Genomic DNA, 15,117 nt, shown 5'->3' with positions numbered 1-15,117 from the left:
AGTCCCATGTATCCACTCATGTATCCATGACAGACCAGAGAGACGCTCTGGGACATTAAACTGATTAAATCATCCATCCAATTTTAAAGTTCATTTAGATATATGAGTTAATACACAAAATGATAGGAAATACGCCTACAATGGGGACACGTTCATTTGGTTCACATGGGGTTTTGTTGAACTGCTGCACCCTCTTGTGGAAGTCTGGTAAATCAGCGCAAACCATGCAGATTTAGTGAAGGCCAAGGCAACACTTAGCATGCATCCTTAACGAATTCCAGCAATACAGACTGGTTCATATAATACCACGGAACTTTTGAGGTTCTTTTGAAGGTTAATTCTAAAACGCTGATGATTCTGGAACACATGGATCCTGCCACAGGTAAGCAGTATTGTGTGGATGGCAGTGCTTTGTTTTCACTCCTTTAGGATGACTCCTATTTAAACTAACAGAATGGGAATGTTCCTTTATAATACACTGGTGGCCAATAAAATTTAAACAGTTCTAAAGTTAACAGCTAGTTCTAGCTAACACACAGGTAGTTTAGTATCTACATGCAAATAGCATCCAATCTTCAACCGAAAATTCCAACAAATTATAAAGGGACACCTGGAAGGTAACAGTACCATAGTATTTTACATCTGAAAACAGCTAAGAGCTGCTCACTACAGCAAACCTTCATTAGAGCTTTAGTTACCCAGTGAAACACTGATGCTACAAAGACCTGCAACACCCTTGAAAAGTTGAAGATGTGAACGAAGATGTCAGTAGACGCCTCTTGAAAAGGTCAAGTTTATAATATAAAGACAGATATTATAATTTGACTGCCTTTTCTCTGCACGATTCAAACAACAAGGAGGAAAATAGCTGCATTCACATCTTAACAAAAATAAAATAAGTGAATGGAAGAAATTAACACCAAATTCAATAAATCCTTTTTCTTCTAAGATACAGGAGATTAAGAACAAAAATCTGAAGCTGAGGAAATATTGTCAGTGTTCAAATCCTCAAACTTAATTGTGCCTCCTGAAAATGGCAATAATAATGGAAATTATTCAGAAACATATCACATGCATCCAAGGAGCCAGGCATAGTTCCAGATCAGCTGTAGCAACACAGTCAAGTTCTAACCCTGATTAATGATACAAGACCATCTGGAAGAAAATGGGATGAGTCCTTCATTTTGCCTAATATATATATAATCAACCAACTGGAAGAGACACACACATCTCTTTAGAAATCCTGCATGTCTTCTTTTGGTACAGCACGGCATACAGTCTGTCTCAGTGTTGACTCCCAAAGCCTCCCTGCTGTGGATATTGTAAGCAGCTGGATGCATAGTCTGCAGAACACACAAATAAAACCACAGCGTTAGATAATATCATGCAGAAAACAGCAAAATGATTGCTATATCCAGCAGATGTTCTTTGTCTGAAATAGCCTTAAGTGACTAAGAGTAGGAGACATGCTCTTCTCTGCATTTTAGAATGAGTATATGCATAGGAAAGATTATTTCTTTACGGAAGAATTATTGTGTGGGAGTACACTATAAATGCTTTACTTTTAGAATTCAGCAATCTGTGTGTTGCTAAATTCAGCATTACAGAAGGGTATAGGATACTGCCTCACTAAATTAATTCTGTCCATGAAGATTCCTAAGGTTTTTTAAATTAGAGAAAAAAAACATGGAAGATTTTCCTCTAACATATAGGTGCAGGTTGAGTCTAGCCATGACTGGCTAGCTAGAAAACACAAAGCTAATTCTGTTTTCTGTGGATGGATTTACCTCCAGTCTATACCAACATGGCATGAAATAAATGTACCTGAATCAATTCTATCCAGAGTGAGCTCAAATCTGCACTATGCACGAAATCATCACAGCTGCATCGGTATACTGCTGCTAAGAGAGTTCCACACAGCTGTGCTGCAGAAGTTTTGAATTGCTTTCCGATAACACAGCCTTTACATTAAGCTCAGTAGATCCAACCTGGACAAGAACTAGACCAGGGCAGACACCAGAGTGGCTGTCTGTAGTCAGCATGGCTCCTGTCCTACTCTTTAGGTTGAGCTCCGCACCAGGCTCCCCGGATCCCACACTGACGCTGCAGTGCACACCTGCCCATACCTCGACCTTGCTTCCCTGCGAGATACCCTGTGAGGGAGGGCCAGGCTGGACCAGACCGCTGTCCCAGCTAGGAAGTGATGCTCTTCTCAGTGCTAGCACTGCTACACCCAGCCTGACTCTTACAGAATCCTCAGTATTAGTATTAATCGGATTTCCTTTTATCCCCAGACTTTTCATTAAGTATAACTGAGCTCAGCCATTACCTAAAGTTCTAAAGCTGCTGGAAATGATTCCTATGTACTTCATTCTGTAGAGAACATTATAGTGAAAGGGGTATTACCATGATGAGTTCAAATGTTTGCGATGTGCAAGGCTAGTCTGTGTTACATATGATTACAAATAACCATTCAGAAGATGAAGTAGTCAGAAACATCCCCTTCATCCAAACATTCTTCACAGAATACTTCAGTTTCTAGTTCATCCTTCTTACTTTAGATATTAGCATTTTAGGAGCTATCAGCACATGGATGGCCAACTCTTCTGACTACACATTACAAGCTACAATTTTCCTATGGCTAAGATCCAGAAGATGTTTGCTGAACTCAAGGCTGCAGGAATGGGAAACCCCAGCAATAACTCACAGGTAGGAAGTGACACCAAGCACCATGAGGTCCTCCTACACTGCTAAAGGATGGATAGTGGGTGGGCGGGTGCCAGGATGACACATTTCAGACTCTGAAATCCCATCTGGCTGACTTCCTCCCACTAACAGGGATTCAGACTGCTGAACTGGACAGGTATAATCCCACTGCGGATCACCTGATATATCCCTAGTGTGGGGACTACATGTGAACTTCTTATAATCTGCTTGCTGTTCAAGAGACGCAAGCTGACTATCCCACATTTAAATGATTGTTTCTGATTGCCTGGCATCCTTTGTGCCCAAATATATACTCACAGGCAGTAACTAAATGGATGGTTCCAGACTTTGCTATGCAGCCAGCAACAAACCTGGGCCCTACACCAGTGCTTCGCTGCCTCAAGTCACACCCTTAGGTCATTTTGCCATCCTCCTGCCTACCAATTGTCTTGTCTTCCACATACACAAAACACAACGTGGTAGGTCTCCTATTAAAGGCTCATTCATTCAAATTCCTCAGCCTCCCCCAGTGCATTCCCTGTGCTGAAGCATTAATGACACGGCTCCCAAGCTTATTTACACCCCGTATTTCTCCACCGCATCATAAAAGGCCAGTGCAACCTCTAAGAAAACTTGCAGCTCCTCCATGTTAGGTGGCACACTCAGAGCTGCACGTCTAGAAGAGTCCTCCCGAGCAGGGGAAAGTTACAGTTCCCCAGTGGCCTCCACATGACAAACAGCTTGAGCGCCACCCTCGGATCACGGCTGGCTGGAAAGCATACATGTGCAGCGTCAGTCTGCACAAACCTCCACAGGACCCAAAGCAGGTCCTGTGCTTGACCAGAATAAAAAGTGAAAGATATGCAAAAGGATGAAATAAAATACCGTAATTTTGTATTTTCTGCTTTCAGAAGCTTTTATTTAGATTATCTGCAGGATATGCCTTCAGATCTCAAAGCAACCTGGGAACCAGACCTTGACGTTTGAGAAACAGATACCCCAAATATTGATATTAGGTTGACTCTTACCTGTAGAGTTTAGTTATTTTCCAAACATTGCATTTGATATTGCTTTTCAAATGTGTGGTCAGTTTCATGCTCTATCTGGGATAAATGCTGAGCAAGCCAGCCCCCTGAGAATCTATTAATAGACATTACTTCATTCATTTGGTCTACACGCAGAAGAACCTATCAACCAAAACCCTGAAAACGCTAAAGGAGGAAACTGGAGCAGATGAGACCATTTCAAGACAACAAAAACAGGTCACATATGCTACATAGAGCTCCCTTCAGATACAGCAAGTGTCACAGAAATCCAGCAATTTTCAGCTTTTAGAAATTAAAGGTGAGCTTAGCAATCCATTATTTCAATGCAGTGTTCTCAGAAGGTAAAAGAGAACAGCTCGTGAAGCACTGGATAACGCACTCTGCTTTGTTCACCTCAATGATTATTGCAACTATCTCCCCCTTTCCTAACACAGAGAAGGATAACTCGGACATTCTCCTCCCCTTATAGAGTCACAGATTCTTCCCAGATTCACACCCAGATAAGAACGCTATCCTCTCAAAACTGTGTCTGGAAACAACACTGGTTCAAGACAGTGCCGCTCCTTACCAGCCCCCAGACTGCCCCTCCAGCTGTGACAGTTGTGCTCTTTCGGGGGCTACATTCTCAACCAGATCAAGAAACTGATTTGGCTGAAAAATAATATAGCCGGATTATGCCTCCAGTTTTAAAACTCAGACACCACAGAATGCTTCAAAAAAAGCACATCACGCAGAAGAATTGAAAAGCTTCTCGTTCAATTAGTTCACACAAAGATAGCAGAAGCTGCTCAGTTTAGGAGTGTCATGCATGTTTATTCAAAGAAGGTTTTTCTTTTGCACTTCAATAATCCCCAATCAACTGATCCAAAACTCAGAACACTAATCCCTTACTGCATGATAAATTTACAACCATCCAAGTAAACACAGGGATTTCACAGTATTAAAAGAGTTCAATTTTGAACAAAGAGGGGTTTTTCAATCTTAACTATAGTGAAGCTTTTGCTCTGCTCGGATTTAATTCTAGGAAATAGTTTTAGTCCACTGACTCTGGAACGAATGCCATTGAGAAAGTTAGTTTGAATTTAGACTTAGACATGAATGTGAATACCTAGCAGTTTTCAAAACTACGAAATTTATTTCCCAACTAACAAATGTTGGGGAGGAGAGGGAGGATGTAAGAGCAAACACGGAAAGAAATCTGTCCAGATTTCTTCGCACTAGAATGAGAATACACAATAGACAGCTGCAAGATTGTCTTAGTCACAAACATTTCAGACTATATCTACAATACTAGGAAATGTTCTCAATTTCAGTGAATTACTTAATATAAACACCAGAGTAGACAGAGGTCTTCCAAATATGTGAAGTGAAATGGTTCAGCTAGAACAATTAAATAAGGGCGAAAGGAAGCGATCACCCCCAGAGAACTTGGTAGTGAAATGGTTACCAAAAATCAAATAATAGATATTGCTTCTGTGCTTAACAAAAACCCTTTTAGAGAAGCAAACAAAACCAGAATTGTTGGGAAGTAGGCAGCAAAATTAACAGTTGCAAGGTCAGCCAAGTTTATGCTTTACTTTGGATGTAGATTCACAATGTAGTTGCATATGGAATAAAAAAAGGTATTTTCATACGAGTGGGATCATTCCTCTGGCTGTGGTAAGATTTAACCTAAAATCTATATAGTACTATCATATAGATAATGAATTGAAAAAGATGCAAAAGACTGCACAGATGCTTCAACTCCACAGTAAAACATCACATTCAGCGTAAACACTGACACAAGGCCGAAGAAACAAAATGCTTTCTAGACTAACTTAAAAAGAGGAAAATATACCCCCAAGTATAACAGAATATACACCACTGGGACTATAAAAAAAAAAACCAAAACACCATGCACAAGCATCTGGAGACAACATCAAAGAAACGAGACTCTCCTCTTCTGAAAGACAGCTGGACTCATTGCTGTCTTACATTCCATATCCGGCTGAAATAAACAATTTTAAAGTATCAGGTATCTCAAATGTATCTCTGAAGATTTTCTCTGACAAACTAATGTTACAAAAGCAAAGAACAGAGAGGGTGTATCAAAGTCCACATTGAGAACATTTGTTTTGCTACAGAGATATTAAGGGTGTGCACTGTAATTCCACACAGCACACAATGTTCTACATTACTTTTACGAACGTGAATGGTACAAGAACACAGAGATCAGCTATAACCACCACTGGGGTGACACATATTTCAATCAAAAATATTTTCTGTGGGACTCAGAGGAGATTCTTGCCAGTTAGTATTTCCTTTTGATACAACTGTTGCTGTTGGAATGCAATAGCGATCACTATCTTGAAGAAGACACATTTCTGTCTGAAGGTTTTTAAGAATTCTTCTGCTAAACAAGATGTCAGCTACCACAGTAATTAAGGACAGAGCCAATCACTTAGCCGTAAGAAATACTGGAATGTCCTAACATTAACACAAGATGACAGCAAAAACGGTCCCATTTGGTCTGTTCACACACAACGTATTCATCTCAAGGGAGTTTTTTCCACAAGTTTTGCAAGCTAAAAAGCAGTTATCATGGGCCTTTGAATTAGATTAGAAGGACTGCATACATCATAAAGCTGTAAGAGCCTGTAATCTTTTCAGCAGAGCTATGCCAAGAAAGAACTGTAGCTCGAAGAACACAGAATTTCCCATACAGTAGAGAAGTCTTACTCCCCAAAACAATCTCTGTGTGTTCCCAAGGGTTTAGGTAGGCGTAGCTGGGCAAGCGTAATCAGAATCTGACAGAAAGGTCACTGTATGCAACATGAAGAAACACAGCAAATGTAGTTTGGAAGAACTGCTACACAAGGTTCTGTAATATATTAATTCGGAGGAATGCATAAATAAAAAGAGGGAGAGAGAGAAATAAACAGATGTTCAGAAAGTTACTAACCAATGACCAATAATAATCGAGATGTTCAAGACTGTTGGCTGTGTAAGTACAGCTACATAACGTCTGGCATCCACCCCAGGAATGCCCAACTCCTCCCACCCCACACGCAGTCCAGACATCAGTTACATCCTAAGTATTCCTGCACTGACCTGCTGGAGACACACGGGAGAAAAGGAACCGTTGTCTGGTCAGAACACCTCCGTATCACTGTATTGCTCTTTGCTACTGGAGCTACAATGACTCACTGCTCTTCAGTCCCAGGGCAACTATTCCGGTGCTGTTACGATGACAGAAAGAGCCACCACAACAGCTTTCTGGTTCTGTTCTTGACCCACCTGAAGCTGCTCCTTGTCCGTGCTGTCTCACAGGCATTTCCCCTTCTGCACATTTGGAATTCTTTCAGGACTTCAATGCCTAAAGGAAGAGATGGCACAAATTAACCAACTGAAGAATGCCTAGAAATAAGTTATGGACTCATTAGGGGGTTTTTGTTTGGGGTTTGTTGGGTTTTTTTTTGTAAGATAGTCATATTAATGAAAATCATTTTTAGGACATCAAGATTAATATTAGCACAGAAGATGACAGATAAAACTTTGCTGAAGAGCAGACTTATTTACTGTTAACCACCTACTTTGGAGATCCTACTTTTCAATCCAACACAAATGTGGTTTGGAGTCTATACTTCACATGGGTTAAGTGGCAACAATAAAACGGACGAAATATATCCTGCTGGGAAATGCCACTGCCCTCATTTAAAATTTTAAGCTTGGTCTAGCTTAAGAGATTTTGAGAAAAAGCGAGAGCAATAAAGATAATCCATGTATTTCCAGAATATTTATGACTGCTTCTGTGGTTCAGAAAGAAATTTGGTAAGAAACATACTTCGTAAGTTACAAAATAACAGCATTAATATTTCTATTATTAGGAGAACTTGCTTTTGGGTCACAGAGCCATCTTTACTCCGATTTTGATGCCTTATGTTCCCAATGGCTTCTGAATGAGGATTCAGACCAGATGCAGTCAGCACAATGCAGATTTGGGCACTAAAAAAAACTTGAATTATTTTGACAGAAATCGGTGGCCCATTTTACTTTTGGGGAAGCAACTATGACATACTTAAAGTGAGTATGAAGCTTCAGTGACAGTTTCGTTGTATGCACTGCTCTGCTTAAAGCTACAGTTTGCCAGTGCCAGGATTTTTAAAAAAGCAAAGTGCTCATTTGTTTTTTCAAGGAAATCTTTCATCGTATCACCGCCTAAAACAATGTCATACTTCATCTTAATGGAGAGAGAGATGGTCACCCGGAAGATTTTGTTCCAAAATGACAGCATCCTTCCCATGTAAACCCAAACCAAGAGCAAAAAGTTAGGTTTAATGACATTCCACCACAAGACAAAACAAGTTTACCCAGATGAGCAGAAGGAAGAAGTGTGTGCAAAAACACAGTCGATGGCTGCATCTGAATCTTGAAACGATCTTAATTTTTCCTGTGATTTCCAACTACTTTATACAACTCTGACAACGTTCTTTAATCAGAAAATTCTTATGATTGGTAACATTGATCAAATAGTGATGCTACCTACTCCATGTTTTGTTTTAATCAGTTGTACAAAGAAACCAAGACTGTCTCCACTCCTGTTGGGAGTACCATCCCCAGGACAGATTTCAGAATGGCATTTAGTGGGCAAGTGGCGTTTCCTGCCAGTGGAAGCCAGAAACGGCTGAAGCCATTTCAGACCCGGTTGATATAACCCAGAGACGCAGGGTATAAGGAACAGAGACATTAGAAGGAAAAGGTGTCCACGTGTTTCATGTGACAGATACTCATCAAAAAGAAAGAAATCAGTGGAAGTCAGGCACGTTTGAAAGTCCAGTGAAATGCACACATGCATCTCGAGGTGGAATCCCCATCACTGGTACGTGACCTGTGGCATCCCTCCTGACCGCAGGTGGGTACCACTGCCCATGCGATGAGGAGCAGGGGGTGGGTGAGGGGGGAAGGTTGGTTCCCCGGATGCCATCGATCAGTACTCACGGGTGCTTCTGCTGGTAGTCAGAGCTCCTGCACTTCATCAGATCGGCTGATGTGTCAGCTAACCCGGCATGGGAATCCCTGCTGTAGGCGTATTTCCAAGCCAAGAAGGAAGGTCTCACTAGCAGAACCGTAACTCACATAGTTGCCTGTAGATAATATATCAGTGATATCATTCTGCCAGTGCATTACGTACAATACACTTTGCATCATGAAAATCCACTGTTCCGTTTGGTCTTGGAAATTTATTATGAGGTCAAACAGCAGAATCCTCCTGCACTTAAACTTTTTATAGAACTCTATCATAATGAAATAAGACTTTTGATCACATACACTTAACTTCATTTCCAGATCGCATTTCCTCATTGCATGCACCTCGTATCTTTTCTTGCAAGCAAAAAATATTAGTAACTGGGGGGAAATATGTGAGAAGAATTACTTTAATCAAATTTTTAAAAGAAACACACTTTGTTAAACGATGTTTCCTCAAAAATGTTAGAAATATTACGGAAAAAGCGCTGTCCCAAGAGACAAGGAGTGCAACTGTCATGCCAAACCATTGGGGCAACCTCGCTAAAGCTGGATCGCACCAGCGAGCCCTCCACACTTTCAAGCAAGAAACTACTGCCAATTCCCCAAATTTCTGGGGGCTCCCACACGCCATTATCACAAAATGAGGGGGGACCGTTACTAAAAGCTGTGCAGACCCACTGCCGGCGGCTCCCCAAGCTGGCGGGGGGGGGAGGAGATCAGGAAACGCTTCCAAAAGTTAAAACAATAAAGAAATGCTCTTTAGAAGTATAACTAGACTTGAATGCGTTAAAAAAAAAAAAAAAAAAAAAGCGCAACATGCCACCAATTGCACCAACTCTACAGGGGATGGAGTTCGGCGGTTGGGTTTTTGTTTTCCAGATAAGAAAAACACAAGGGGAAACACACCGCTTCCCGGCGGCGCTTCACTGATTCCCCGAGTCACACACCGTTACCGGCAGCCCCGGCGGCAGCGCGTCCCCCGCCGCCGCCCCCCTCCGGGTACTCACTTGCCTCAGCCAGCGGGGCCCGCAGGCCGCGGCCTCCCGGGCGCTGGGCCGCGCCGCCGACCGGCCGGCCTCCCGCGGCAGCCCGGGGCGGGGAGCGGGCGGGCCCCACACCGGGGCGGCCGAGGGACGAGCGGGGAAAGGGGGGGAACGGCCATAACGGCCTTAACGGCCGAGAGAGGCGGCGCCTTCCCGCCCCCGGAAGTGCTGTGGGCCCGCCCCGCCCCGCCCCGCCCCGCCCCGGAAGCAGTGGTGGTGCGCTGACGGTGCCGAGGGCCCGTGTCCCGCCATGGCTCCCAAGGGCGGCCCCGGCGGGCGGCAGCAGTCGGAGGAGGATCTGCTCCTGCAGGACTTCAGCCGCAACCTCTCCGCCAAGTCTTCCGCGCTCTTCTTCGGCAACGCCTTCATCGTCTCCGCCATCCCCATCTGTGAGCGGGGGGGGGGAGGGGGAGCGGTGAGGGGACTGGGGGGGGGGCGGCAGGCCTTGGGGGGGCGGCAGGCCCCGAGGGGGAGCAGGGGCTCCCCACAGCCCGCCTTGGGCTCCCCACAGCCCGCCTTGGGCTCCCCACAGCCCGCCTTGGGCTCCCGGCCCGCTGCCGGGTGCGGGTGGGGGTTCCCGAGCTGCTGGGGCTCGTCTTGCCCCCGGCCTGGCCGCCTTTGAGCCGACCCCGGGAGGGATTGCGTGGGCTGTCTCCGCGCCGGGTGGGATCGGGCCTGGAAGCCGGTGCCGCTTGGAACAGCGGGCGGGGTGGTCGGTCTGTGGTTTGCAAAGATGGACGAGGTTGAACACTGACGTGTCAGCGTCTGGCTGTCTGCGCCGGGCTGCTGCTCAGCCGAGGTTGACGTGGTCCCATAAGGCCCCTTTCAGCCAAAAGCAAAGCGGATTTCTCTGTTCGAAAGTATTTTTTAATGCAGTTCAGAAACCCCCAAGTGATTTTGCAGGAACTGGGTTTGGTCTGGCAGGGCCAGTGCTGAGTTACAGAGCTAGTAAGCGGCGTAGGAGTCCCGTGGGGGCATTTTTCTTGGAGAAAGAAACGACTCAAAATGTCGCTTTTTTTTTTTTTTTTTTTCCTTTTAAGGGCTTTACTGGAGGATATGGCATATGGATCTTGTTCAGTCTGCAGTCCTGTATAGTGTAATGACCCTCATCAGTACCTATCTAGTAGCTTTTGCATATAAGAATGTCAAGTTTGTTCTCAAACACAAGTAAGTTTGGTGGCTATTTGAAGTAGAATTTTTTCTTAAATAATTTAACAAAACCAACACTTACAACTTTTTTTTTTTTTTAATTAATAAGAGTGTCTGAAATGTAATTCCAAAAACTGAAGTATCTCCCAATTGGTTTCTGTCGTTTTTCTTGTAATTATGGAATAGACTAGTCTTGTCAGCTACAGGTACAATGAAATACCAAAACTACCTTCATTCTCAGTGGGCGTTGCCATGAACTATATTTGACTAATACTTTTAGTAATTTGATTGTTATTTGTTGTCCCTTCAACTTGGCAAAACTGTTCAGTGTCCTGGCTAAGTTTTATTCTTCACAGTAAATACAACTTCCTATAACCCCTTTTTTTTATTTTCATTTTTCAACTTCAATGGTGTTTCTTGCAGAGTAGCACAGAAAAGAGAAGACGCTGTTTCCAAAGAAGTTACTCGCAAGCTGTCTGAGGCAGACAATAGGAAGATGTCTCGCAAGGAGAAGGATGAAAGGTAATCCTCTTTGTTCTCTTCTTTCTCTCCCTTGTTGTAATACTGCCTGGTATCTTTAAGGCTCTCGGTAGGCTATTGGGGACTGTTGCTTGGACACTAGGTTTGTTCTGTACTTTAGTAAGTAGAAGCTGTACTGTCAGCTCTCACTTCATCTGCAAAGCCTTTTTGAGGTGTCTTATCAATGAAAGGTCTCAAACATTGAAACCTTTGTCAGTAAGGCCCTATGAGGCAACCTCTCCGTCCTTGAGCTGCAAAGCAAAACAAGGTATTGTACAGGCCTTCTAATAACTCTGTGAAGAGTAGGCATCACAGCTGTCTTCAGAAATTAAAAAAAAGCTCCTTTCCTTAAGGACAGGCTAACGTGGTGTATTTTGCATAGTGACATGGAAGTTCCCTCAGAACAGCATTTCCATATGCTGCTGGACTGCACTGCTAATCACTGGTTGTACTTGTTACCTCTCACGGTTATAACTGGCACGTGTCATTATGCAGAGTTCCAGTTGAATACTCCTACTGATATCCAGGCTATGCCTGGTGAGGGTATCAGGAAGCACTTAGAGTAGATGCCCATTATGTACAAGACCCAAAGACTGTCAGTTCTTTGGAGCAAAAGGCCCCATCTTCCTTTGTAATTCCCAGACACGCATCTAACGGGTACAAACTCACAAAAAGTGTTATTTATAAAGCGCTAGGTGTGATGTGCCTGGTAGGAAAACAAGCGTAAGTCACTCAAGGGTACCAGGCGCGTCGTATATGCGGGGTTTTGTCTTCAGCTGGTGAGTTGACTGGTAGTTCTTGCTGCGCTCTGTCTTGTAGAAGCGGGCTATAACACGAGCAGCAGTATGTGATTTACTACACCTCTGGGTGTATGTCACTTCGTAATGATGGGTGTGTCAGGATCTGCATTATTTTATTTGAAATAATGTCTCTATTTTTTCTTAGAATTCTGTGGAAGAAAAATGAAGTGGCAGACTATGAAGCAACAACTTTCTCCATCTTCTACAACAATACTCTCTTTCTGGTCTTGGTCATCATTGCTTCATTTTTTGTGCTGAAGAACTTCAACCCCACTGTGTATCCTTTATTACCACGCTTGAAACGACCAGAGTCCTATTCCTACTTGTTGTCATTAGTAGCTGTATTTGTCACATGGGTTGTGAGATTACTCTGTCGATATGTGCAGTTCATTGTAGTACCTCAGCTTAGAAACACTTCAACATAAAAATAGAGAGTACAAAAAATTAAAGTCCCAATCACATAAAAGTTTAACATCTGACACAGGATGTTTTCAGGATATCGCTCGGACAATATACAGAAATTTTATGGCTTTGCCATTTCAATTGTAATTGTGGAATGAGAAGGCAGCTCGTGTTGTTACAGAACGCATGTCAGCGGTAGTTGCCACGTGCTCTTATGTTACAGGATTGTTTTGTTTCAGTAGCTTCAGAAGTAACATTTTTTTGTTACTTAAATAAATAAGTACTGCCACTCAGGGTCACATTTGTTAACGAAAAGTCTGCAGTATTTAACAGTATTTATAACTACTTTTAAGAGAACAAGCTAAACTGTATGGGTGTCTTAATTTTGAAGTTAAGTACTTTTCAACATCCTGCTAACAGTCTTGATTGTAAGCTGTATTTCAGGTTATGATGATGCAATTTTAAAAGTCTTACAGAGAAAGACCATTTCAATCCCTTGTTTTTCATAAAACTACTACTAAATGTTCTGTACAAAAGAAGTGGTGTCCTTACAAGTATACGTCCTTAACCTTTTCCCTACAGCAACTATATTCTTTCTATAAGCGCTTCGTCTGGGCTGATTGCTCTGCTATCTACAGGATCCAAGTAGACAAAAAAACGCACAGCAATTTATTTCTGTGAGAGGGTTCAACTGCCATACAAAAGTTCAAGGGTGGAATAGGAATACTTTTTTTTATAGTGTGACTGCTTGAGGGTATGGGGGGCGGGGAGGGTTTGAATCCAAAATGAATGAATTATATTTACTTTTGGTATCTTTACATGGTATTATTCAATAACTGAATTAATCAATTTTTTTACTTAGCAATGAAAGTGACTGCTACAAGAGCCAAACTCGCTGATCATAAAAAGTGACAATCCACCATTATCATTGTAATTTGAAAAGTTTTAATAAAAAGGAGGCTTTTTTTTGTCATTTAGTTAATTGTATTTCCATTCTTAATTTTTAAAAAATGGATATTTTCATGGGCAAGCAGCGTCTATAGGTATGTGAACTCTCTCTGCTTCCAGAAGAGAGGAGTCTTCTACAAGTCAGCATATGTATTGTTTTCATTGGAAATACTCCTCACTTTGCAGTAACTTGGAGTCAGGACGAGACCTAAATCTCCTAGAAAAATGCTTTTGAAGTGGTTTGAACATACTGGATTGGTTGGTTTTGTTTGGGGTTTTTTGTTTTGGTTTTTTTTTTTTTTTTTTTTTTTTCTTCCATTCATCTCAAAAGTCATAAATAAAAAAAACCCCAAAGCCACCTGCCAGTTTTCCTGGCACAGCTTAACAAAAATGCTTTAGCTGGCTTTTTATAATGGGTTTATCAGACAATCCTTTTCCTTTTTTTCATGCTATCAGTAAAGCAGTATCGTGGTTTGGCTTCAGCCAGCAACAGACCCACGCGGCCGCTCGCTCGATTCCCACAGCCATGGGAAAAATCGGCAGAAAAAGGCAAAACTCGTGGGTTGAAATAGCGTAATTTAACAGAACAGCCAAAGGGAAGAAGAAAGAAAAGCAATAACACTGATAAAGGAGTGTAAGAACGTGATTACAGTACCTTCGCGCTGTACACCGACCGGCCGCCCCCGAGTGGCGACTGCCCCCCCCCCCCGCCCCGGCTAGCGCCTCTTATAGCCGGGCATGGGGCACGTGGGATGGGCTACCTGCCTCCCCTGCCGGCTCCGGGGGGAAATTAACCCCATCCCTGCCGGAACCAGGACATTATCCACCCCTTGTTCCATACCATCTATGTCATGCCCAGATCTTACAGTTCCCATAGTCTATGAGCCATCCCTCAAAAATGTCCCTTGAGCTCACTCAGTCCATGAGGGTAGGCTCCAGCGGTGAGAACAGTCTCTCGGGGCACATGAGATGGTGTGTGCTGTATTTGAAGCTCGTCACTGGGGAACCCAATGCAGTCCATGCCCATGGTCCACAGGTTGAAGATGTCAATCTCAAGGAGATTGCTGGACGCCAGCTGCTGAGATCAGTTCTTATTACATCATCACGCACTTTACTCAGTCTCATCAAAGTCCATCTGTCGTTGATTTGGGTGATTCTTCTGTAGTACCATTGATAGCAATAATAATGATAACATACACCAGCAAGGTTATTTAACATTTAACATCATAAAATTATTCATTGGCTATTCTCACCCAAAATCAAATCCCCGTGAGGTACACGTCGGACCTCCCCATCCTCTCGCATCACCCACCAAGTGCACCCGGGTCCTTGTGCAAAAGCAATCCCACGGATGGGTTTGCCTTTGCCTGAGGCAGGGCTGACCCAGACTGTCTTCCCCAACATATTCTTCATGTGCACCACAGGGACTTCATCCCCTTCTACTGTAGGTGGAAGTTTTGATGGGGCAGGGCCAGCTCGATTGGCAGATCCCCTGGT

At 43.2% G+C, this 15,117-nt stretch overlaps 1 protein-coding gene across 1 annotated transcript; it reads left to right on the top strand.

Moving 5' to 3' along the window:
- The first annotated feature begins 10,004 nt into the window (after positions 1 to 10,004).
- SSR3 (signal sequence receptor subunit 3) lies at positions 10,005 to 13,649 on the top strand. The gene is made up of 5 exons (XM_082487049.1): positions 10,005 to 10,191; positions 10,843 to 10,969; positions 11,375 to 11,473; positions 12,416 to 12,547; positions 13,255 to 13,649. The coding sequence occupies exons 1-5, from the start codon at positions 10,053 to 10,055 to the stop codon at positions 13,319 to 13,321; spliced, it is 564 nt and encodes a 187-aa protein (XP_082343175.1). The 5' UTR covers positions 10,005 to 10,052; the 3' UTR covers positions 13,322 to 13,649.
- Positions 13,650 to 15,117: the final 1,468 nt, after the last annotated feature.

The sequence above is a fragment of the Vanellus vanellus genome (assembly GCF_965231255.1).
Source record: "Vanellus vanellus genome assembly, chromosome: 8".
Classification (NCBI taxonomy): Eukaryota; Metazoa; Chordata; class Aves; order Charadriiformes; family Charadriidae; genus Vanellus; species Vanellus vanellus.
The sequence above is the reverse complement of the archived record's forward strand: the minus strand, read 5'-3'. Positions and strand labels throughout refer to the sequence as shown.

What these genes read in the sequence shown, in the direction of transcription:
- SSR3 (XM_082487049.1), top strand. Translation starts at nt 10,053, where the DNA reads ATGGCTCCCAAGGGCGGCCCCGGCGGGCGGCAGCAGTCGGAGGAGGAT. An exon ending in AAGTTTGTTCTCAAACACAA is followed by an intron (nt 10,970 to 11,374) that starts GTAAGTTTGGTG and finishes TGTTTCTTGCAG; the next exon opens with AGTAGCACAGAAAAGAGAAG. An exon ending in CGCAAGGAGAAGGATGAAAG is followed by an intron (nt 11,474 to 12,415) that starts GTAATCCTCTTT and finishes ATTTTTTCTTAG; the next exon opens with AATTCTGTGGAAGAAAAATG.